General features: G+C 35.8%; 1 protein-coding gene across 3 annotated transcripts; it reads left to right on the top strand.

The window, feature by feature from the left end:
• Positions 1-365: 365 nt before the first annotated feature.
• LOC107826295 (uncharacterized) lies at positions 366-25,894 on the top strand. Of its 3 annotated transcripts, XR_012699108.1 has the most exons (7): positions 366-782; positions 3,284-3,361; positions 3,454-3,538; positions 4,867-4,955; positions 5,086-5,249; positions 5,448-5,520; positions 25,774-25,894. XR_012699108.1 is itself a non-coding variant. In XM_016653259.2 (6 exons), the coding sequence occupies exons 1-5, from the start codon at positions 450-452 to the stop codon at positions 5,227-5,229; spliced, it is 729 nt and encodes a 242-aa protein (XP_016508745.1). In that variant the 5' UTR covers positions 366-449; the 3' UTR covers positions 5,230-5,249; positions 5,448-6,165. The 3 variants fall into 3 exon arrangements, 2 of the variants coding, with proteins under 2 accessions (XP_016508745.1, XP_016508744.1); XM_016653259.2 differs by lacking the exon at positions 25,774-25,894 and having other exon boundaries at positions 5,448-6,165; XM_016653258.2 differs by lacking the exons at positions 5,448-5,520; positions 25,774-25,894 and having other exon boundaries at positions 5,086-5,437.
• The last annotated feature ends 1,089 nt before the right edge of the window (positions 25,895-26,983 follow it).

Here is a 26,983-nt window from a genome sequence, read left to right as displayed (position 1 = left end):
ACAAACATTGTATTTAAAATAACAATACGATACACTACAATAAGTAACAACTATCCAAACAAGCTGTTAAAAAAAAAATAAAAGACTTTAAGAACTTATAAGTTAAAATCAATGATAGACAGTTATGCAAGTATAAACCATCTCATTAAAAATAAAATAAAAAATTTAAAATTAGAATTAATTTTATTTTAAATATAAAAAATATTTTTTTTTTGAGACAAACAAAAATAATAATATTATGCCATGTAAAAAGGGACAGAACATGTGGAGCAGTCGGAAAAATTATTTTCAAGTTATAAAAAGCATTTTTTTTTTCTTTTTTCAACAAGTTATAAAAGCAGTTAAATAAGTCAAATCTCTGTAACTAAAAGGAATAAAATGAAAAATTATCTAATCCAGACGCCATTGTACAGAACTGAAAATAGAAAAGGACTGAAAAAATTATAGCAATGGAAGCATTGGTGGAGCTGGAAAAAATCCAGACCCGAATCCTCGAACGGATAAAAATCCTGGAGCACTCTCTTATTCCTTCCAATTCCTCTCCAAATCTCTCTCTAGAAACTTCCAACAAGTCCTCCACCGCCGCCGATCCTTTTCTCTCCGCCTCCGGCACCACCGCTTCCGCCACCGAAGACCACCTTTCAAGCATTCTCGTCGTCAATGGCGTTAGAGAGTTCAGCTTCAAGCGCGTTCCCTCTGATTACTATGATTGGCCTCTCGAAGCTCGTCGTGATGTTCTCGGTGCTGCATCCATTCATCATCTCTGCAAAAGCATCGTTCTGGTACCACTTTTGCTTTTATGTTTTTTAGATGATTAATTTTGCAATTGTAATTAGGACTTTAGTTATATATGCACTAACAGAGTAATGAAATTGTTTATACTGTCAAGTGTAATTTAACCTATTATATCATGTTACTTAGAAATAGTCACCTATAATTCCTCTCAAATGCCCTGTAAATACTTTTTAGATTGTTAGTGCATAGAATTTAAACCATTGTGTTCAAAGGCGCGCTTAAAGCGCACTTCAGCCCTGAACCGAGGCACAAAACATGTTGAGCGGTTCGCCTTGCTTAACGGGCGGTTCAATGTCGTCATTAATTCCCTAAGGCATACTTTTCCCTGCAAATGAGCGTAATCCAGAAGAGGCTACACTAAACAACTTATATTTCACTTTATCATATTTTTTTCCAATTTCTTTGTCCATATAGTATTTGTTAGTTATGCTTATAAATATTAGTCTTGGACTACACATATATATTTGTATTTCTTTTTCCATTTGCGCCTTTCTTTATTAAAGCGGTTTATTTTCGTTTTGTACTTAAAGCTCCTATGGACCTTAGCGCTTTTTGGTGCTTTTGATAACACTGATTTAAACTTTATATAAGGTCTTTGAGTGAGCACGTAGTTTAAGAAATTCATTTTAACTTATTCCCCCTATTCAATTTATGTGACATAGTGACTTTAGAAATTTGTGTTCTTAGACATGTCTTAACAGTTGTGTGGATATAAATTTTTTGAAATGCATGGTATTAAACATGCATCTTTCTTCTGGATTTCATGTTGTTCCTATTTTTCCTATGATTTATGTGGTGATATTGATATTGTCTCCTTTCGTCTTTTTGTCCTCTTGAGCCGAGGGTCTTTCGGAAACAGCCTCTCTACCTCACACTACCCTCCCAGACCCCACTAGTGGGATTTCACTGGGTTGTTGTTGTTGTTGTTGGTATTAAACATGGCATACAATTCGCGATTTTTGTTGCTATAAAAGCTTCTTGTTAAGGGTCAAATGGGAAGTGTGAAGTTAATTGTTTCCAAATATAAAAACGTGTCATTCTTTTTGGAATTCACTAATATGGAAATAGTGTCATATAAACTGGAAAGGAGAGGAGGGATTATGTATTTTGGTGGCTCTTTTTGATAGTATATAATAGTTGAAAAGTTAGCTTGTCAAGAAAAAATTACATCAAAATTTATTATTTGAGCAACTTAATGGATTTGAATCTTTAAAGTTGTGAAAGTTGGAGAGAAAGAAATGTTGTCAAATATTTATAACGTCCCAAAATGAAAACAATGTCATATAAATTGAAGCAGAGAGATTACTTTTAATATACTTAGTCTAAACAACTTTTCTATAAGTTGAATAGCAAAAGCATGAGGCTTCAATTCTCTGGTTTTGTTGACATGGTATCTTAGTTTAGGTTAACCTTGTTCTAGATGATGTGATGTTGGATGAGGGAATTTTTTAAAAAGGTGTTAATACACAATGGAGTGAAATCTGTTGACAAACGTACTTATGAAACCTCTCACGATGTATAACAATGGTACTTGAGAACGTAAGTGACTAAATTTAGAGAAGTATGATATTTGATTTATGTTTTTTGATATGTAAAGTTAATGTACTTCTGATGAAGCAACATATGCGAATATTTCCTCTCACTTCTATGAGAAACATAAACGACAGTAGGAAATACTGATTGAGGACCAAAAAGGCCTTATAATGTTACCACCCCTAAGAGCAAGAATAAAAACATGACCATGAGATTGCAGGTATGAACAAACAGATAAAGAAAAACCTTATACGGCTTCATGTGGCTATGAAAAATCCAACTTTGCTTCAGCATGGGGTGACGTGCTTCAGATATTTGTGCAGTGAGTGTAAAAGTTATTATTCATGACATTATCACTAAAAGAGATTGGATAATTCTGTAGTAAGTATTTTTAGATAATTTTCTTGGAGTTGTTCCTAGGATTATGGCCTTGTTGAGTTGAATTTGATCTTTTTATCCTTTTCCTCTTTCAGTTTAATTCCAAAGAACTGTGTAACTTTTCAAGTCATAACAATGAGCCTATGATTAGGAAGCTTATACTTGGCCACAATTATTATCAATATATGTAAAATTTGAATTAAGTTTGAACTGAATGGCCAAAGATCAGAAAAGTCATTATCCCCTTTTCAAAATGTGATCATTTTGGGGTATATTGGTGAGGGTCCTCTTGTATTTCTATTTCCTTGTGAACTTGTGAGAAACAGCCACAAAGATCTCAAACAAAACCTCATTGTACCTTTGCAGATCTATGCATGAAATTGTGGTGTTGAAAATGCTTATGATATCGGGTGCTCATTTTTTTCCGTTTTTCCTTTTGTGAATTGGTGTGTATATGTGTGGGGGTGGGATGTGGGGATAAGTAGATAATGGATGCTCCTTAACTTTGAATCATCTCAGTGTCTCTATGCATGAGGTTCTTTTCTATCTTAGTCAAATCCTGTCTGCTCAAATGCAGGTAAATACTCAAGCCCCATCTAATATTACTGATTGTAGTGATCGTAACAATTCAAAGTACTACGTTGTTGTCGTACAGGTAACTATTATACCACTTGATTTGGGTTTTGGGGTGCTAGAAACAGTATCTACCACTAACATAATGTGCTTCTTATATATTCTTGATTGCAGTATACTGCTCGATTCAATGCTGAGACTGTGAAGAATTTTCTGTACACTCTCAACGATGGCAAGATAGCCAAAAAGAAATTCAACAGTAAGTACCATCTCTAAGTTACTCAATACTTTCATCAGGTCTAGCAGTTAAAGTGATCAGCATGAGAATTAAATAGAGAAATATGCAGCTTTGAGAATCTTCACCATGTCTGAAAATGTCGAATTCGAAGTAATTAATTTTATTATAGTGAGAAAAAACTTCGCTGAAAGGTGGATATTAGCTGTGCAAGCTTTTGATGTATCAACCAGTGAGTCAACTCTGCCTCAAGCCCAAATTAATTGGGGTCGGCTATAGGAATCCACTATATCCATTCTCCTCTAGTTAGTCAGCTTTTGATGTATATATAAACAAAATCAAAAACCACAAATGAATCTGCATATATTGCATAAGTTTGTTGATTACAGTATATGTTTATGTCTTATTGAGTATAAAGAAGCAATCAATAGCCATAAATGAATGTGCATGTTTATATTGCATAAATTTGTTGATTAAAGTATATGTTTATGTCTTATTGAGTATAAAGAAGCAATCTTTTTGTCTTCCTCGGACCAGTCACATACTTTAGAAGCTTTTGCAACTCCACTTTAACCTTACAGCTTAAGAGAAAAGATTGAGAAATATTTCCAGAATTGAGATCCTTTATTTGAATGTCGACTTCTGTGTATTTAATGGTAAAAAATGAAAAGAGAGTTGGCCACTGCCAAGTGTACGTGTGTCAGACTTCGTGTGCTTGTTTCGTGAGTGATGACTTTAGCAATATTTTTGTCATATATGTTGTCTTGTTATGCGGTTTTACTATGGACTTCAGCATATTGGGTAGCCCAAGTGATGGAAGTAGGAATTGCCGGGCAGCATAATTGTCTCTCTCAAATTACAGCTTGTTGACTGATTCTTTCGTGGAAGCATGAAATTCAGGAATAAATTGTAATTCTAATGTTTGGATGATATGCTTAAAAGATCTCTTAATGGAAAGTTCTGGTGCGCTTCTTTATATGATCATTTTACTTTAACCAGCTAGATAAACTAGCATGAAATTCTGTTATCTCATCCCAGTAATGCTCTCTCAGCAACTGTAAAGTAGATTATTTATAATCACAATGAAATGATTCAGCCACCGGATACAAGACTAAGAAAACTGGAACAAATTATCCGCTCAGAGAACATCCAGCAAAGAACTGAAGTTATGACTTATGAGGTTGAGAGACATGATTTATGTGCCTTGCTGCTTATTATTACTCTTATCTTTTGGTTGTTGATGTCCAGACATATGCTCCAAGTTTATGAGTTCTGCCCATATCTGGTGTCACATTAAGTTGTCCGCTTCATGTAGAATAATAGTAGTATTATCTATTGGTTGCTTTTTGCAGTGAGGCTTGCTCCTGAGGAGATATCAGTGAAGCTGACTGGTTACGAACACAATGGAGTTACGTGTGTTGGCATGAAAACAGATATACAGGTATTCACTCTTGCTGCTGCTTTTAGAAATTTTTCTCGCAAGGCTGCCTAGATATTTTTTTTCCTAGACAGTGCTACTATCATGTTCATTGTGGTACTACTTGCATTGTAACTCGTACTAATTTTACCAGGTGATTTTGGATGAAGCAATTACAAAGCTCAACCCTGACTTCTTCTGGTTAGGAGGTGGTGAGATTGATCTTAAACTGGGGATGAGGACATCAGAATTCATCAAGTTTGTCCAACCATTTATTGTCAACTGTAGCAATGCTTAAACTGACCCCGTTCTCACAAAGTTAGTGCCAGTAGGAAATTCCTTAAATTTTTTGCTGGTTAAATTTGATTTCTTAAGTTTCATCACATGATTGTAGTTTCTTGATAGATAGGTCTCATTGAATTTGAATTTTAAACTTGTATCAATAATCTCTATTGGTTAACCTCTTTAAATTTGTCATGCAATGGACAATATACCATTTCCTGCTGGATAAAGTAGATTATGAAGTTCTATTCAAGCAAAAGGAGGGTTACTCTGAAGCATACATGTTCAAGGGAGAGAATCTGCACTGGTTAGTAGTACTTTTCCTTGGCTTGAATTACTCAAGTTCTTTAACAAAATAAGAAAGTAAAAGTCTGAGATGAACATTTAAATTAAAATTACGAGAACTTGGGTTTTGGCATTTGTACTGGCACTTTGTTAATTTGAGTAATTAACATACCAATATCAATAAAAATGCTAATTCTACTGGTCATTTTGATTAGTAACATAATTTTAAAACATATACTCCCTCCGCTTCAATTTATATGACACACTTTCTTTATTAGTCCATTAAAAAAAGAATGATATAGCATCCAAGGGTGTGACCTAGTAGTCAATGAAGTGGGTGAGAACCATGATGTCTCAGGTTCAAATCCCAGCGGAGGCAAATACTAGGTGATTTCTTCCCATCTATCCAAGTCTTGGTGGATAGAGTTACCTGATACCTCTTGTAAAGTTTATAGAGAATGTTTTTGATAGACCGGGTCTCATGGAAAGCACGATAACAACGAAGCAATATGATAACTAAAGCACAAGAAACAACATGGAATGAAAGAATTCTAAGAATAAGAATATACAAGAATAATACTAATGTTACTTGTATTGAAAAAAAATAACAATTGGAAAAAAATAGTACTCCTATTATTATTAAAAAGAGAGGAAAAAGCCTCTACATTAAGCCAAGTGGCCTATTGTGTTGTTAAGAAAAAGTTTCAGTAAGTAAGAAAAATAAATAAATAATAAATATATATATATATATATATATATATATATATATATATATATATATATATATATATATATATATATATATATATATATATATATAAAAGGAGAGAATTAACAAAAATATTAAGTCAAGTAATAAGCTAATAAAATATCATAATAGCAAATGAAATAATACTGAATATAGTAGATTATGTAATAAAAAAAAAGTGAGGAACTGAAAAGTTATTCGATGATCATATGAATCTTTTTCTAATTTTATAAGATTTTCTTATTAGGTATGTTTTACTTAAAAAAGGAAATTAAAGTTTAATTCAAGCAATATGGTATAATATGATCAAATAAATTAAATTATACAACATGATATATATTTTTCGCGTATCCACGCGGATGCTATATTAGTAATACTAATTGTCACATGTCTCATTTCTTTCATTAGTTTTCCCACATATTTCACGCCAAGAAAAAAGTGTCAAGTTTTGGTTGATGACTTGGTATTTGAACTTCCCTTTGGTTCTTTTAACTTTGTCTCTTTTTATCCTATCATTCTTTCCCTTTTTCTAAACAAAGGAAAACAAAAAGAAACTTTGCTTTATACTATTCTTTCTCCATTTATAGATGCGATTTATAACAAGGAGATGCAACCAATACTACAACGATTTTCTTGTGCTATCCAACATAATAATTGGATTGAAAAAAAAGAACGAAGATCAACCCACAAACCAAATGGAACAAATGAGTAGGAATAAGGCAAATAAAAACGGATTTAGAATTTAAATTTGATGGATTCAACATTTAAGGTCTTTATTACTGAATAATTATATTTTTTGAAGTTATGCATTCTGAATTAATATTTTTTTTTTACATATATGTTCTATGCTCTATATAGAAAATACTGGATTCATTTGAACTCATTGCACAAAAACTAGATCTCTCTGTATAGCATATGTACTCGCATTCATTGGCTTAATTTGCATTCAACTATGCATATAAAATATATACTTATGTTAAGTTTCAGCCATTGGTGCCGGAGTGAATATAATGGTATCTGATTACCGCCAAGAGGCCTGGCAAGATAGTTGGAATTCCTCCACCACTTAACAGTGGCGGAGCTAGAACATTTGCGAAGGGGGTTCAAAAATTTTAATGCAATTTTCCGACGAACCCCTTTTCGCCTCCCTAAATCCGCCTCTGCTACAGTACTATTAAGATTGAGTTTAAGTCAATATATATTGAGTTAATTAAGAACCTAAAGATAAATTAAGATTTGTTTTGGAGCTAAAACAATGACTTTATTCCTGAAGTGTTGAACAACCTACTTATTGGTGCTTAAAAAGTAATTGAATATACCCACATTCTGAATATTAAACACAAAAAAGAATCTCAATTCCAAAAAAAGAAAATCAACAATTATTTTTCATAAGTTTATCAAAGTAAATGCATTAGAAAACTCAATAATCTACGGACTACAATACTAAATTCTACTAAATTCTACAGAATCAAAAATCAACAAACAACAAACAAGAGTCATTAACCTAAATTGAAAAATAATATTCATTAATAAAACACTAATAAAATTCTGAAAAAGGCGTTAAAAAGAGAAAGGAACTTACCTGGGGCTAACACTGGCGACCGTCGAGGTAACAAAGAGAAGAATAGTGGTTGGGGGCTTGAGGCAGCGTGATCAGTGGCGAAGAGAGAGAGAGAGTAGCAAATGAGTGAGGCAACGAAGAGAGAGAGAGTTAGGGATTTTTAACTCAAATCCTAGCTGGTAACGTTTTTGGGGGAAAATATAATTAAAAGGGAAAACGACGTGAAAAGGGTAAAATTGCATTTAACAGGAATGGAACCCACGACTTGTACAAAATCTGAACCCCCTTGACCACATGTTCAAGATATTATATATATACATAAATACGAAAATTAACCCTATATAAACAGTACAATTTTCCGACGAAGGGGGTTCGGATGAACACCCTTTCGCCCCCTAAATCCGCCCCTGCACTTAACCAGAGTTTTCGAGTTTAAACTTTAGTAATGAAGAACTTCTCGGTAGGAAAAGCTTTATCCCTTAATAGCCTAATGCGAATTCGATGTAGTCGAACGAATGAACTTCATATATTGGAGGGTTAAACACAAAAAATGTTGTTAATATGAAGTGCCATATTGGTATTTTTTTTGTCGGACTTCTTTGTATAGCTAGGAATGGGAAAAGAAGTGTGCTAAACAATAATGAATTTAGCAAGAATTGTATGATTACATTTTTTTTATATGTCCCCTTCGGTATAATGATGCCAATTATGTATGGCAATAAATAATTAGACGGTGAAATGCGAGCAAAAAAAGTATAGGAAGAAGTGGAATTTTCAACCATTAACATCACATTCCATTCTATCACAAAAAGTGGCTATATTTGTTGCATAAAAGCATTAATACAGTGAAAGAATCTAGAAACACTTTCTTTGTTCAATTTCTATGTATTGATAGTGTATATGTTAGCATAACCATGTCACTTGAATATATACTGCTAGTCTCTATATTTGTGCGTTGCACGAGAAATGCATACTGATAATAATAAATTTTCAATTGCATATACTATTAAATTTGTACACAATACGAAATTAGTTCCTTAAAATAAATAAAAAAAATACAATATATTATATTATACAAACCCAAGTCATGAATAATGTTTTGACATAATATGGGATGACAAATTGAAACAAAATATTCTGGAATCGCAAAGTTATGTGTTTAAAGTTGTAAAATAACTTAAAGAATGCACTATTATTTACTATTTTATGTGAAGTTATGGTTAACTTTAGTTAAGCCTTACGGTATATGAAGTCTATTATATGTCTCAACATAAAGATATATTGACTGACAATGGAGAAAACAAAGTTAAAAGTCATTTAGTCATTACTGTGTTTCATGTAACTTTTTTCAGTTGGACGTTATTCTATTTCAATTATTACACATTTTTATGTCTAAATTTTTTAATTGTTTAGTATGTCCAAATCAATCTTCAGGGAGAACTTTGAGATGTAATTTAGTATATCTATTTTTGAAAATAATTTATTATGAGTAGTAATCAATTGAGATTTAGTATTTCTGAGTTGCAAATTAGCGTATATATTAAAAGATCATCATACCTGCCCAATCAAAAGTTATATCCCATATTATATTTTTTTGAAGAAATAATTCAATTTTGAAGGGTATAAAAGTCGGTCAATATTTGAATTGAAAGGACACGTCTTTGGGAAAAAAGGAACTAATAATAATTTACCCATACTTTTTTAATCCTACATAAATTTATAGACTATTTTGGTATAAACAATAGAAAATAAAATTCTAATTAAAGACTACCTCTGATTTCGAAGTCGAAACAAGACATGTTGCTAATTATATGTTCTACACGTTTAAACTTACTCTAATTTTTTGTTTCTTCTAGGTGTTCTTTCATGCGTTTAAACAAGAAGTTAGAATGCTATTGAAATATTACGTTATGTTATGGTCAAATTTTTCTTCTTTTCTTTCCAATGACAGGTGGCTTTAAGAAGTTTTATTATTAGTTGGTAACAAACTCCTATATTTTAGGTACTATAACTTGATTCATGTTATTTTATGGTTCTAAAATTTTCTGGTATTAGTTGGTTTCAAACTCTTATAGATTTTTTTGAAGAAATAATTCAATTTTGAAGGGTATAAAAATCGGTCAATATTTCAGGGATATTTTTGTCGTTCAATATTTAGCGTATCAACATTCGTACTTTTATAATATATATATATATATATATATATATATATATAAGCAAAGAGTTAATCTAAAATCTACTCATTTGTTAGATAATTTGTTGGGGAAAAGACAAGAGTACCTATAAAAGTTAAAATATTTATACTCCTCTACCCATAAAAGAATTCTACCCATTAAATAATTACAATCCCCTACCCATTTAATAAACAAATGAGTATCTCAAAATAACTACCCACGCTCGCTAATGCCCTACCTATAAAAACGAAAAAGCTGTTCAAATTTGGAAGAATTTCACAAAAATTAGCGCACAAAAATTAAGATTTTCACCGGTATCACATAATCGTTGTTGAAGATTTGAAAATCGCCAGCCAGATTTGAAGATCGCAAGCCTGAAAAACAGAGCGAAGATGCTGATTTCTCTTTAAATTTCGACTTTTTCTCCTAAAATTCTGTATAAGTATCAATCTGTTCAAATCAGGCTGAAATAACAGAGCGAAGTGTCACAACCCGAATTTTTCACCTTCGGGACCGTGATGGCGCCTAACATTTCACTTGCTAGGCAAGCCAACGTTAGAATATAATTAGTCATTTTAACACAATTTTAAATTAATTAATAACAAAGAAAGAAATGCGGAAATAAAGTCTGAAATAAAGTGAATAATTCATAATAAACGCGATATCTAAATACCATCCCAGAACTGAAGTCACAAGTGCACGAGTTTCTAAAATAATACAAATAAAAGCCTGAATAAAGTTCAAGTTGTTTGAAATATAATACACAACTGAGATAAGATAGAAAGGGACTTCAGAACTGCGAACGATGTGCAGTTATACCTCAAGTCTCCACTGGTAGCTGTATCCGGAAAAATCTACAGTACACCGTTGGGACCAACTCCGAAATCTGCACAAGAAATGCAGAGTGTAGTATCAATACAACCGACCCCATGTACTGGTAAGTGCCGAGTCTAACCTCGATGAAGTAGTGACGAGGCTAAGGCAGGTCACATACATTAACATGTACGCAATAACAATAATAACAACAATAATAGAAATAAAACAAGTATCTCTTTTCAACAGTTGAAGCCAACTCGGCAGTCATAACCAATTATTATTTCAAACAGTTTCCGTTGCGGCGTGCAACCCGATCCCACAATATATTCATATTCAATTCTGTTGCGGCGTGCAACCCGATCCCAATATATCTTTTCAATCATTTCTGTTGCGGCGTGCAACTCGCTCCTCTTATATATTCATTTCAATCAATTCTGTTGCGGCGTGCAACCCGTTCCTACAATATATTCATTTCAATCAATTATGTTGCGGCGTGAAACCCATTCCTCCAATATATTCATTTCAATCAATTCTGTTGCGGAGTGAAACCCGCTCCTCCAATATATTCATTTCAATCAGTTCTGTTGCGGCGTGCAACCCGTTCCTCCAATATATTCACTTTCATTTCCATTGCGGCGTGCAACTTGCTCCTCCATTATATTCATTTACCAATTCTTATAAAAGAAATTACTCCAATAAATATAACAATTAATATGAAATTATAAGACAACAATCATACAATAATTATAATTTATTAGAAATAAGTGATGACAAGTAGCAATTAATTGTGAAAATTAAGGATGTAATAGGCATTTTAATAATTAATATGCTAAACTTCAAGTGGCAATTAAGTCATATAAATCAAATAAGCATGTAGCAATTATAGCATGGATTCAAGGCATGATATTGAGCAAAGAATATGAGAGAAATAATTAATATAATAATTAAGTCATGATTTAAAACGATTTATGATTTTTCAAGTAATTATGTAAACAATTAATTTGACGACGTATAGACACTCGTCACCTCGCCTATACGTCTTTCGCATGCATTTTACATAACAAATAATTTAAAGGTTATATTCCCTCAAGTCAAGGTTAACCACGACACTTACCTTGCTTTGCTACTAAATTTCAAGAATCCAATAAACCTTTGCCTCGCGAATTCGTGTCCGAAATTCTCAAATCTAGTCATAAACAATTCAATATACTCAATACAAATCGTATGAATTAATTCCATATGAATTTACTAATTTTTCGGATTAAAATTCGAAATATATTTAAAAAAATCAACAGTGGGACCCACGTCTCAAATCCCGAAAAACTCACAAAATTCGAACACCCGTTCCGATACGAGTTCAACCATACAAAAATTATCGAATTCCGACATCGGATTGACCTTCAAATGCTAATTTTATATTTTTGGAAGATTTTATAAAAATCTGATTTTTCTTCCATAAATTCACGGATTCATGATGTAAATGAGTATGGAATCATGAAATATAATCAATATAGGATAAGAAAAACTTACCCCCAATGAATTTCTTGAAAACCCACGAAATATCATTACAAACCGAGCTCCCAAAGTCCAAAATGTGAAATAATACCTAAACTCTCGGTTATATAGTACCCAATCTGACCTCACAATGTGCGGTCCGCACAATTCCAAGTGTGGTCGCACATCCTAGCTTTTGCGGTCACACAAAAATTGTGCGGCCGCACTTCACAGCTTTTCCACTACCAGGATTCACTAAAATGCCCATAACTTTTTGTACAAATGTCCAAATGATTCGTGCTAAACCTTTCTGAAAACTAGATTCAAAGGGCTACAACTTTTGATTTTGAATCATCTCCAAATTCGTTGTGGATTATAAGATATAAGCCTCCGAAGTTGGACCATCGAACCTGCAGAACCCCTAAAATGCGGCCGCACACAAAATTGTGCGGTCCGCACTTGTCCTCTGCGGTCCTCACTTTTCCTCTGAAGTTTGGCCGCACTCAAAATTGTGCGGTCTGAACTTTTCCTCTGCGGTCCGCACCTTTCCAAAAGTTCCAGAACAACATTAGAGTGCCGAAGTGCCCGGACATCGCTCAAAACTCACCCCGAAACTCACCGAGCCACTCGGGATCCCGTTGACATATACCAACATGTTCCATAACATAACACGGACCTACTCGAGGCCTCAAATCACATCAAAATGACGAATCACACCTCAAATCAAAATCTATGAACTTTGAACTTTTAAATTCTATATCTTGTGCCGAAATACATCAAATCAATCTGGAATGACTTCAAATTTTGCACACAAGTCATAAATGACATAACAGAGCTATTTCAATTTTCGTAATTGGAATCCGACCCCGAAATCAAAAAGTCACATCCGTGGGAAACTTTGGAAATCTTTAGCCTTTAAATTTCTAGTTTCCGTTAAATGGCCATAACTTGAGCTAGGGACCTCCAAATTAAATTCCGGGCATACGCCCAAGTCCCAAATCACGATACGGACCTACCAGAACTGTCAAAATACTGATCCGGGTTCGCTTGCTCAAAAGGTTGACCGAAATCAATTCAGTTGAGTTTTAAAGCTCTATTTCACATTTTAATCAATTTTTCATATAAATAATTTTTGAAAATTATACGGGCTGCGCACGCAAGTCGAGGAATAATAAATAGTACTTTTTGAGGTCTTAGAACACAGAATTAATTATTAAATTTAAAGATGACCTTTTGGGTCTTCACATTCTTCACCTCTAAAACAAACGTTCGTCCTCGAACGGAGTTAGAAAAAGTACCTGAGATGGTGAAAAGGTGTGGATATTTACTCCGCTTGTACGACTCGGACTCCTAGGTAGACGCCTCTACTGGCTGACCTTTCCATTGCACCCGAACTGAAGGATAACTCTTAGACCTCAGCTGTCAGAACTACCGGGCTAGAATAGCTACCAGCTCCTCCTCATAGGTCAAATCCTTGTCCAATTGGACTGAGCTGAAATCTAACACATGGGACGAATCACCATGATATTTCCGGAGCATAGACACATGGAACACCGGATGAACCGCTGATAAACTAGGTGGTAATTCAAGCATGTAGGCTACTTCCCCCAACCTTTCAAGAATTTCGAAGGGTCCTATATACCTAGGGCTCAACTTGCGCCCTTCTTTCCGAATCTCATTACACATTTCATAGGTGAAACCCGAAGCAATACTCTTTCTCCAACCATGAATGCAATATCTCGAACTTTATGGTCGGCATAACTCTTTTGCCTAGACTGAGTTGTGCGAAGTCGATCCTGAATAATTTTGACCTTATCCAAGGCATCCTGTACCAAATCGGTACCCAACAACCGAGCCTCTCCCGGTTCAAACCAGCCAACTGGCGATTGACATCGCCTTCCGTACAATGCTTCATATGGAGCCATCTGAATTCTCCACTGGTAGCTATTATTATAAGCAAACTCCGCAAGTGGCAAGAACTGATCCCAAGAACCTCCAAAGTCTATAACACAAACACAAAGCATATCTTCCAATATCTGAATAATGTGCTCTTGTTGTCCGTCTGTTTGTGGATGAAATGTTGTACTCAACTCAACCTGCGTGCCTAACTCACGTTATACAGTCCTCCAGAAGTGTGAGGTAAACTGCGTACCTCGATTTGAAATAATAGACACGGGCACACCGTGAAGGCGGACAATCTCACGAATGTAAATTTCAGTTAACCGCTCTGAAGAATAGGTAACTGCCACTGTAATGAAATGTGTTGACTTGGTCAACCTGTCCATAATAACCCAAACTACGTCAAATTTTCTCTGAGTCCGTGGAAGCCCAACAACAAAATCCATAGTGATACGCTCCCACTTCCACTCCAGAATTTCTAACTTCTGAAGCAAACCACCAGGTTTCTGATGCTCGTACTTAACTTACTGACAACTCAGACACCGAGCTACATATGCAACTATATCCTTTTGCATTCTCCTCTACCAATAATGTTGCTGCAAATATTGATACATTTTGGAGACACCCGGATGAATAGAATGCCAGGAACTGTGGGCCTCTTCAAAAATTAATTCACGAAGCCCATCCACATTAGGAACACAAATACGACCCTGCATCTGCAAAACTCCATCATCTCCCACATCAACCTGCTTGTCACCACCGTGCCGCACCGTGTCCTTAAGGACAAGCAAATAAGGATCATCATACTGTCGCTCTCTGATGCGCTCATATAAAGAAGACCGAGCGACTGTGCAGGCTAGAGCCCGACTGGATTCTGAAACATCTAACCTTACGAACTGATTGGCCAAAGTCTGAACATCTGCAGCTAATGGCCTCTCACCAACCGGAATATACGCAAGGCTGCCCATACTCACAACCTTTCTACTCAAAGCATCGATCACCACATTGGCCTTTACGGGGTGATACAAAATGGTGATATCATAGTCTTTCAAAAACTCCAACCATCTTCTCTGCCTCAAATTGAGATATTTTTATTTGAACATATACTTTAGGCTACGATGATCAGTAAATACCTCACACGAGATACCGTAAAGGTAATGCCTCCAAATTTTCAGCGCATGAACAATGGCTGCCAATTCTAAGTCATGAACATGATAATTCTTCTCGTGAACTTTCAATTGCCGTGACGCATATGCAATCACCCTGCCATCTTGCATCAATATTGCACCAAGCCCAAAGCGAGATGCATCACAATACACCGTATAAGATCTTGAACCTGTGGGTAATATCAACATTGACGCTGTAGTCAAAGCGGTCTTAAGCTTCTGAAAGCTCAACTCACACTCGTCTGACCATCTAAATGGGGAACCCTTTTGGGTCAATCTGGTCCTAATAGTTATTCATAATCAATTACATAATCGTCAATTAACTTCATGTTAACAAAAAATGTCGTTTCAAACGTTCACAATACTGATAACGAGATGCGAGGCATGAAAACCTCATAATTATTTACTCAAATTAGTGAGTCACATTTAACGCCACCTGGGCAGGCACCTACCTCGTAGGCTAAAACTCAATAATTACAGCACGAATTTGGCAAGTATGCACAGAGAATTTCATACAAGAATTTTCAAATAAGCCTAACAGGCATGACTCCCTATTATTCCTATAGTGCAAAATTAATTTCACGAGGGAGAACTTAAACACAAGAGTTTTCCTCACAAGGATCTCATCCTTATATAAATTCCACCGCAGCTCGTAGTCCGCTTTAAACATATCAATTTATATTAAAATGCGAGCATCTCGTCAGTTCTGAATCACAAGTAATATGCATATCGTGCCAATCGAAAATTTCCATTTTTTCCTTTTAAATAATTTCGGTTACACAAAATCACAACACATAATGAACCCCACACCGACAGGAAATATAATTCACAATTTGTAATTAATTATCCGAAAATTACATCAAAACTTACCGAAATGAGTACCATAAAGCCACCTTTAGCCTCACAACTCTTATTAGTGACCAACACGGAATGATAGGCGTAGTTATCTCCATAGAATCTCCCAACAGGAGTAAACACATTAGTAGATTATAGAATTACGAAGCTCACTCATAAGTGGAGCACAATAAGATGACTCATCTCGATACTGAGAACCGAATCAAGTTAAGGAAATTATTCCTTTATATTAAATCGAGGTCGTACCTATAACGACACCATCTGATGTAGCGACCTCCCCCATACCGTAAAACAAATATATCCGCCATACTGTAAAACAAATATATCAACGACTGGGTCTCCACCTCTGGGACGCTTTTTACCCGTCTGTCCTTCACCCCTAACTGGTCGTGTAGGTGGTGTAGTAACTGCAATAGGGCACGTAGCCTGAGTGCTTTGATGAAATAAGTCTCTCCCAATTTTGGGACAATTTTCTCATGATGTTCCTAGTATCACCCATTCATAACAACCCCTTTGCTGGTTTGGCTGCTCATACTGAGTCTGTGCCAGATAACTGGAATAACCATTGTAGGAAACTCATGTCGGTGGTGCATTAAAAGAACTTATTGAAGCACCCCGAGTAATCCGATGTGCGGACTGGGCTGCCCGACTGCCCGAGCCCCCGCCATAACGATTTATACTTGCAGAGTAGAATCCACTAAATCCTTCAGAACCTAGAGACCTCTTGGTCTTCTTAGCTTCCTATTTCCTCACCCCGAACACGTTCTAATATCTTAGCAATTTCTACCACTAGCGGAAATGAAATATCAACCTGTAGCTCCCGGGTCGTACAAAACTTTACGATCATAATTGAGTCCTTTAATGAGTCTGTGGACTCGTTCTATGGCTGTAGGAACCAAAGTAGGAGTATGATGGGCTAACTTATTGAACCTGATGGCATATTCTGACACTGTCATGGTGACCTGACGCAACCGTTCAAACCTTATACGTCACGCATTACGGAGAGTGTGGGAAACAAACTCTTTCAAAAGCGTTTCTGAGAACTGAGCCAAGTGGGCGGTGTTGCATTGGCTGGTCTGCCCTCTTCATAGGCTTGCCACGAACACCGATGGAAAATTATCTCTCCCAAGGCCAATTTATTTTTTTGTTATGCTGACTCAAAACTGTTGAGCTGACTCATTTCTTAACATACTCTTCGATTCTTCTTTGGGGTAACCCTTACCACTATTTATACACAACGAACACATAAGTAGATCTCCATACAGACAAATCTTAGCACGAACCACATAGTCCAGAACCTCGTCAACCACTGTACTTCCTCCGAAGCATCCCAAAATATGCAACTGTGATGTCCACGCTGAGTAGATCTTCTATAAATTTAAAGTTGTTTTTCTAACTCCTTTGGTACTGAAGTATAGGATTATTAAGGAGGCAGACATACCGTAAGTCCCAACTATATCCTTTACAAAATCTCAGACCTTAAACATGTGTAAATTTTTGAGGAACCTTTCAGTACCACATATATACACTTCAGGCGAAAATATATATAACACATGACCCCGCAATCCATCCATTGATAGTGGACTCCCCCGCTCGGCGCGAAGTCATAGTTCACCACGTACGATGATCCACAATATTAACCTTCATAGCTCGTATAAATCAACTAGATGCCAAGGTCCGTTGCACCCCCACACGATTTACTAGGTGATCTCTCAATACGTCCGCATCTTCAGTCGGAACCACACGTTGAGGCAATGTTTGAGCATCTCTGGCTCCCTCGTAATCCATCTGCGGCATCACGAACCGTCGACGCACAACTGATATCGAGTGCACAATATCATACACGAGTGCATACAAAGTAATATGTGATATATGTTTCAAGCTAAACCAATGCCGCACGATAAGGAATGAAAGAAGTGGAATTATTCCTAAACTTTGTAGCTTCTAGAAGAAAAGTACAGACGTCTCCGTACCGATCCTTCAGACTCTACTAAGCTTGCTCATGACTCGTGAGATCTATGTAACCTAGTGCTCTGATACCAACTGTCACGATCCGAAATTCCCACCTTCGGGACCGTGGTGACGCCTAACATTTTACTTGCTAGGCAAGCCAGCGTTAGAATATAATTAGCCATTTTAACACAATTTTAAATTAATTAATAACAAAGAAAGAAATGCGAAAATAAAGTCTGAAATAAAGTGAATAATCCATAATAAACGCAATATCTAAATACCATCCCAGAATTGGAGTCACAAGTGCACGGATTTCTAGAATAATACAAATAAAGGCCTCAATAAAGTTCAAGTTGTTTGAAATATAATACACAACTGAGATAAGATAGAAAGGGACTTCAGAACTGCGAACGATGTGCAGTTATACCTCAAGTCTCCACTGGTAGCTGTATCCGGAAAAATCTACAGTACGCCGTTGGGACCAACTCCGAAATCTGCACAAGAAGTACAGAGTGTAGTATCAGTACAACCGACCCCATGTACTGGTAAGTGCCGAGCCTAACCTCGATGAAGTAGTGACGAGGCTAAGGCAGGTCACATACATTAACATGTACGCAATAACAATAATAACAACAATAATAGAAATAAAACAAGTATCTCTTTTCAACAGTTGAAGCCAACTCGGCAGTCATAACCAATTATTATTTCAATCAGTTTCCGTTGCGGCGTGCAACCCAATCCCACAATATATTCATATTCAATTCTGTTGCGGCGTGCAACCTGATCCCAATATATCTTTTCAATCATTTCTGTTGCGGCGTGCAACTCGCTCCTCTTATATATTCATTTCAATCAATTCTGTTGCGGCGTGCAACCCGTTCCTACAATATATTCATTTCAATCAATTATGTTGCGGCGTGAAACCCATTCCTCCAATATATTCATTTCAATCAATTCTGTTGCGGAGTGAAACCCGCTCCTCCAATATATTCATTTCAATCAGTTCTGTTGCGGCGTGCAACCCGTTCCTCCAATATATTCACTTTCATTTCTGTTACGGCGTGCAACTTGCTCCTCCATTATATTCATTTACCAATTCTTATAAAAGAAATTACTCTGTTCGCGACCCAGGATTCTATTTTATCAATAAATGCAACAATTAATATGACATTATAAGACAACAAGCATACAATAATTATAATTTATTAGAAATAAGTGATGACAAGTAGCAATTAATTGTAAAAATTAAGGATGTAATAGGCATTTTAATAATTAATATGCTAAACGTCAAGTGGCAATTAAGTCACATAAATCAAATAAGCATGTAGCAATTATAGCATGGATTCAAGGCATGATATTGAGCAAAGAACACAAGAGAAACAATTAATATAATAATTAAGTCATGATTTAAAACGATTTATGATTTTTCAAGTAATTATGTAAACAATTAATTTGATGACGTATAGACACTCGTCACCTCGCCTATACGTCTTTCGCATGCATTTCACATAACAAATAATTTAAGGGTTATATTCCCTCAAGTCAAGGTTAACCACGATACTTACCTCGCTTTGCTACCAAATTTCAAGAATCCAATAAACCCGTGCCTCGCGAATTCGTGTCCGAAATCCTCAAATCTAGTCATAAACAATTCAATATACTCAATACAAATTGTAGGAATTAATTCCATATGAATTTACTAATTTTTCGGATTAAAATCCGAAATATATTTAAAAACATCAACAGTGGGACCCACGTCTCGAATCCCGAAAAAACTCACAAAATCCGAACACCCGTTCCGATATGAGTTCAACCATACAAAAATTATCGAATCCCGTCATCGGATTTACCTTCAAATGTTAATTTTATATTTTTGGAAGATTTTATAAAAATCTGATTTTTCCTCCATAAATTCACGGATTCATGATGTAAATGAGTATGAAATCATGGAATATAATCAATATAGGATAAGAAACACTTACCCCCAATGAAGTTCTTGAAAACCCATGAAAAATCGTTACAAACCGAGCTCCCAAAGTCCAAAATGTGAAATAATACCCAAACCCTCGGTTATATTGTACCCAATCTGACCTCACAATGTGCGGTCCGCAAAATTCCAAGTGCGGTCGCACATCCTAGCTTTTGCGGTCGCACAAAAATTGTGCGGCCGCACTTCACAGCTTCTCCACTACCAGGCTTCAGTTAAATGCCCATAATTTTCTATACAAATGTCAAAATAATTCGTGCTAAACCTTTCTGGAAACTAGATTCCAAGGGCTACAACTTTTGTTTTTGAATCATCTCCAAATTCGTTGTGGATTAAAAGATATAAGCCTCAGAAATCGGACCATCGAACCTGTTGAACCCCTGAAGTGCGGCCGCACACAAAATTGTGCGGTCCGCACTAGGTGGAGTGCGGAAGCACACAAAATTGTGCGGTCCGCACTTGTCCTCTGCGGTCCTCACTTTTCCTATGAAGTGCGGCCGCATTCAAAATTGTGTGGTCCGCACCTTTCCAAAAGTTCCAGAACAACATTAGAGTGCCGAAATGCCCGGACATCGCTCAAAACTCACCCCGAAACTCACCGAGCCACTCGGGATCCCGTTGACATATACCAACATGTTCCATAACATAACACGGACCTACTCGAGGCCTCAAATCACATCAAAATGACGAATCACACCTCAAATCAAAATCTATGAACTTTGAACTTTTAAATTCTATATCTTGTGCCGAAACACATCAAATCAATCTGGAATGAATTCACATTTTGTACACAAGTCATAAATGACATAACAGAGCTATTCCAATTTTCGTAATTGGAATCCGACCCCGATATCAAAAAGTCACATCCGTGGAAAACTTTGGAAATCTTTAGCCTTTAAATTTCTAGTTTCCGTTAAATGGCCATAACTTGAGCTAGGGACCTCCTAATTAAATTTAGGGCATACGCTCAAGTCCCAAATCACGATACGGACCTACCGAAAATGTCAAAATACTGATCCGGGTTCGTTTGCTCAAAAGGTTGACCGAAATCAATTCAGTTGAGTTTTAAAGCTCTATTTCACATTTTAATCAATTTTTCATATAAACACTTTTCGAAAAATTATACGGACTGCGCACACAAGTCGAGGAATGATAAATACTGCTTTTCGAGGTCTTAGAACATAATTAATTATTAAATTTAAAGATGACCTTTTGGGTCATCACACGAAGATGCTGATTTCTCTTTAAATTTTGACTTTTTCTCCTAAACTTTTGTAGAAGTATCAATCTGTTCAAATCATTGCAACTGATTTGATTTTCTAAGATGCTGAAACTTTTGATTCTCAAATTCGCATCGTATTGTTCCGATTTTGATTTCGCAGATTACAGAAGTTTAGCACTCAAACTGATTTCGCAGATTACAGAAGTTAGCGCTCAAACTTATGAATTTTTAACTGAAATTTCTGTTCTTAGTTTGGAGATCTGGAGGTTTGAATCATAATAGTAGACTTGAGTTAGAAAAATCTTCTGCTGAAATTTAGTATTTCACATCAACACTGTTGAAATTTGCACTATCGAGATTCAATTTTGGACATAAAAGTAGTTATAACTTCAGAATCTGTACAATCATGGAAAATATACCAATCCTGCTGCAGCATAGTGGAGAATGGGATGATAACCATAATTTTATGAACTTTCATGTTGATGCAATTCTAATAAAGACCTGTTGAAAATTTGAACAACTTCTCAGAGAGATTGCAAAGCAACTGCAAAAGGATAGTAACACAATAGTTATTCAGTATGCTATTGCTCAAGGATATCCGCCAATTACAATTTGCAATGATATGAGTGTTAGTGTTTACATGGAATTGAAAAAGTCAAGTGCAGAGATGACAACATTCCCACTATGTGTGTCGTTTGCTAAAAATACTATAGCTGCAAGCACCTCCAGTTTCGATGTTACTACAATTTCATCAGAAATTGCACAATTTGAAAGCAATGATATGATTAGTACTTTTGATGTGCAAGGAGATGACACCGGTATAGAACTTGATGATGCACACATCATTACTCATCAATTTCATCAAAAAATTGAAAAAGGACAAATTTACTAAGACAAGAACCTACTGGCTCTCGTTATGAAACAGTATGCCGTTAGAGAAAAATGTCAATATCGAGTTAATAAATCATGCCCAAGAAGGTTCGTCTGCATTTTTTGAAGTAAAAAACTATGTAATACATATATTACTTTCAAGATGATAAATCAGTATACTATGTGATACCTATATAGTATATCAGGATGCTAAATCAGTATAATACAGAATTGTACTAGTTTATTGTGATGACCCGATATATCATCTTATGTCTTGAAACTTAATTTTGTGCTTTGAAGCCTCAAATACCTCATTTTAGCTCTCATCGGTTTGCGTGCGTAGTCTAGGTATTTTTTCGGAAAGTTTTTATGTTAGAAATTGATAAAAATATGAAATTTCTACCTTAAAAGCCATTTGAGTTGACTTTGGTCAACGTTTTGAGAAAACAGACTCGAATCCGTATTTTGACGGTCCCAATGGGTCCGTATCGTAATTTGGGACTTGGGCGCATGCCCGGAATCGAATTCGGAAGTCTCTAGCTCGAGTTATCGCATTTTGTTGAAATTTGAAAGTTTAAAGGCTTAATGAATTTGAAATGTTTGACCCATAGTTGACTTTTGGATATCAGGTCCGTATTTTAGTTTCGGAACCCGAAATAAGTCTAATACCATATTTATGACTTGTCTGTAAAATCTGGTGAAAACCTGAGTTGGTTTGGCGTGATTCGGACGTCCGGTTGTGAAAATAGAAGTTTCTAAGTTTTCTTGAAAATTTTATTTGATTTGGTGTTCAATTCGTTATTCTAGGTGTTATTTCGGCGATTTGATCGTGCGATCAAGTTCCTATGATGTTTTTTGAATTGTGTGCATGTTTGGTTTGGAGCCCCGAGGGCTCGGGTGGGTTTCGGATAGGCTACAGGCTGAATTGGACTTGGAAAAATCTGATGTTTTTGCTGCAGCTGGTTTTCTGGTGTGTTGTGCTTCGCGATCGCGAAGCTGATCTGGTTTGGGGGGGGGGGATTTTACACTACGCGAACGCGAGACTATGGTCGCGAATGCGGAGCAATGGGGGGTTGCTCTATGCGAACGCGACTCGTTACACGCGAACGCATAGCATTAGCTAGGCTGGGCAAGAGACTTGAGGTTACACTACGCGAACGCGGGTCTTGTCTCGCGAACGCGGAGGTCAGGGGGCTAACTGCTCTTCGCGAACGCGTCAGTGTTCATGCGAACGTGATGAACACTGACGCCCAGTGTTAAAACAGTCCCAATTACGGGATTTTTGCCATTCCTTCAAAATTTCAAAACTAGAAGACATAGAGGCGATTTTCCTAAAAGATTTCCTTCCCCAATTTGTTGGTAAGTGGTTCTAACACACTTTCTTTCAATTACCCATTACATTTCATGAGTTTTCAACCTAAAATCTAGGATTTTCATGATGAAAATTGGGGGTTTGGGTAGAATTAGGAATTTTTATAAAATTGGGATTTAGACCTCAAATTGAGGTCGGACTTCAAAACAAATTACATAATCGGGCTCGTGGGTGAGCGGGTACTCGGGTTTTTGTTCGAATTTCGGGTTTGGACCAAGCGGGCTCGGGAGTTGACTTTTGTTGACTTTTTCAATAATGACCTAAATTGAATCTTTTGCAATCATGGGTAGCTCCTAAGGCTCAATTTGAATCGCTTGATTGGCAATTTGCTAGATTCTATTGGTTCGGAGGCTTGTTTGAGAGGCAAAGTTGTGATTTAGCTTTGAGTGGACTTTTGGAGCAAGGTAAGTGTCTTTTCTAACTTTGTTGAGGGAAGTTTTCCTGCTATTTGACATTATTTGCTACATGCGGGGGTGATACATATATGAGGTGACTAGCATATATGCATGTGCCAGGGTTAACCATGCTCGGGGGTAAATTATGTTATAAATTGTGTCTTGTAGAATCACGTGACCTTCTTGCTTCATGTCTTACTTGGCTCCTAGATACTAAAAACATAGTACTAAATGTTAGAAACTAAGACTTAGCTTATTATAACTTGATCAAATTCGATGAAATTTTGAGAATACATTGTTGTGTTTAATTCGGTCATCAATATGCATAATCATTAATAAATTCTACGACCGATATTCTTGAGATACTAGATTCTATACTTGTGTTATAGATCATTTGTGAGATTTGTTGGAATATTTGAATAATAAGGTTCTTGCGGGTTTATTGAACTATTGTTGGCTTGGAAAGTTGTGATTGAGATTCATTTGGAATATTCGTTTAAACACTCTCCTTGACGTTATCTATGTTTCCTGCCTTATTTGTCATTGATATACATATGCTTGTAAGGAAGAGTGTAAAGCACGAAGAGTGATATCGTGTCTTTGTTTATACATTATCATGTGAGGGAGAGTGTAAAGCACGAAGGGTGATGCCGTGCCATATTATTGAGAGTAAAAGCACGATGGGTGATGTCGTGCCATATTATTGAGAGTAAAAGCACGAAGGGTGATGCTGTGCCATATCATTTGTAAGTAAAAGCACGAAGGGTGATGACGTGCCATTGCATTTCTATTATCATGTTTTTGTGTTATTGCGAGTTCATGGCACGAAGGGTATTTCCGTGCTAGTGAGAACGAGGGACATGCATTATTTTGTGATATCCTTTTTCTTGCAGATATCTTCATGTCCTTACCTTGAATTATCACTATCGTACTCACGGTTCTTATGTGACTTGTCGTTAAAGCCATGTCCTTGTTCTTTATCTTATTAGTCATTGTGACACTCATGCCTTCTACTTGCTTAATTTGTAAATATTATGCCTATTTCCTGCTGTTATAATTGCATCCATGACATATCTGTTTTGTTGCATTTAGGTACATGTCTTCTTCAATGTTAGTTATTCATGTCTCTACTTGTTAACTTATAAAGATCATGTGTCCCCTTTCTTATTTGCTATATCTATCTTCATGCCTCTACCATGCTAGTCAGGTGAAGTTACATTCCTTTTTCCTAATTGTTGTCATTACCTTTATGCTTTCCGCCTAGTCTATTACTGATGTCCTTATGTACATTCTCGTTCATTATTACTACTTGCGTATTTCCTACTTTGTCATTTCTGTTATCGGTATTTTTGCCCTTCGGTTGGTTATGTTTTACGCATATTTGGTGAGGATGAGATAAATGCTCGAAGGGTGTTGTCATGCCGTTGAACTTTATGTCTTGAGTGTTTCTCTCACACTATGAAAGTTTTGAGGTGATTATTGTGGTTTATTGGGTTTCGCCCTAAGGAAAGGATTGGTCAAGATATTTGAAACTGTTGGATTGTGATATCTTCTAGTACTCTGTTATTGCTTTATACATTCGCTCGTGTGCCCTATTCTGTTATACTGTAGTATAGTTCTATTGTTAGTTACATTACAAATTTTATTAGGGAGCATCTTTTAACTAAAAAGCTTCGTCACTACTTCGACGGGGTTAGACAAAATACTTACTGGGTACATGGGGTCGGTTGTACTCATACTATACTTCTGCACCTTGTGTGCAGACTTTTGGAGCGGAGCTGCTGGTGATGTTGGGAACTGACCCTAAAGATGTTCGTGTATTCCGGATATAGCTACTACTTGTCCTTGGTGGCTTTAGATTTTATTAATCGGTTATGTAGTTTTCAACAGATCGTGTAATTATTTGTATCAACTTATAAATTTTAAGTCTTCGAAGCTCAAAATTTGTACTACCAGTTCTTGGGTAATTTGTAAAAGTTCAGATATTTCTTCATTATCTTCCTATAATTTCTTCTGGCTTGTATTGTCTGTTAGTTGGCTTACCTAGCGGGTCGAGTTAGGTGTCATCACCGCTAGCGATTTTTGGGTTGTGATATTTGTGTGTGTATTTTTTTATCAGTAAAACATGATACCGATATAGTATATCACTATGCTATATCAGTATAATGTGTAAGTATAAATTGTAATGGTTTGTGTGTGTGTATTTTTATCAGTAAAAGATGATACGAATATAGTATATAAGTATGCTAAATCAATATACTATGTGAGTATAGAATTGTACTGGTTTGTCTGTATTTTTTATCAGTAAAAGATGATACTCATATAGTATATAAGTATGTTATATGAGTATACTATGTGAGTATAGAATTATACTTATTTTTGTGTGTGTTTTTTAATCAGTAAAACATGATACCGATATAGTACATATGTATGCTAAATCAGTATACTATGTGAATATAAAATTGTACTGGTTTGCCTGTATTTTTTATCAGTAAAAGATGATACTGATATAGTATATAAGTATGCTAAATCAGTATACTATGTGAGTATAGAATTATACTGGTTTGCCTGTATTTTTTATTAGTAAAAGATGATGCTGATATCGTATATAAGTATGCTATATGAGTATACTATGAGAGTATAGAATTGTACTGGTTTGTGTGTGTGTTTTATTAGTAAAAAATGGTACATAATTGTATTTGTATTATAAACAGGTATACCCTTGATTGCGTGGATGAAAGATGCACTTGGAGACTTAAAGCATCAAGCATACGAGCATCAAATCTTTTCAAAGTGACGGATTTCAATTATGTCCACAGTTGTTTAAATGATAAGAGATTTTGTTCAAAAAAGCAAGCTGTCTCAGCTTTTGTTGCAGCTGTAGTACAAGATAAACCTATTGACCCGAAAACTATATATACACCAACAGATATCCAGAGAGACATCCAAAAAGCATATGGTATGGACTTAAGC

This window comes from Nicotiana tabacum, chromosome 15, assembly GCF_000715075.1.
Source record: "Nicotiana tabacum cultivar K326 chromosome 15, ASM71507v2, whole genome shotgun sequence".
Taxonomy (NCBI): Eukaryota; Viridiplantae; Streptophyta; class Magnoliopsida; order Solanales; family Solanaceae; genus Nicotiana; species Nicotiana tabacum.
Note: the sequence above shows the minus strand (reverse complement) of the source record. Positions and strands in the feature narration are given on the sequence as shown.

Bases quoted from the DNA above. Each gene is read 5' to 3' on its own strand.
- LOC107826295 (XM_016653259.2), top strand. From the start codon at position 450: ATGGAAGCATTGGTGGAGCTGGAAAAAATCCAGACCCGAATCCTCGAA. The intron at 783-3,283 runs GTACCACTTTTG...GCTCAAATGCAG, and splicing joins TCTGCAAAAGCATCGTTCTG to GTAAATACTCAAGCCCCATC. The intron at 3,362-3,453 runs GTAACTATTATA...TCTTGATTGCAG, and splicing joins ACTACGTTGTTGTCGTACAG to TATACTGCTCGATTCAATGC.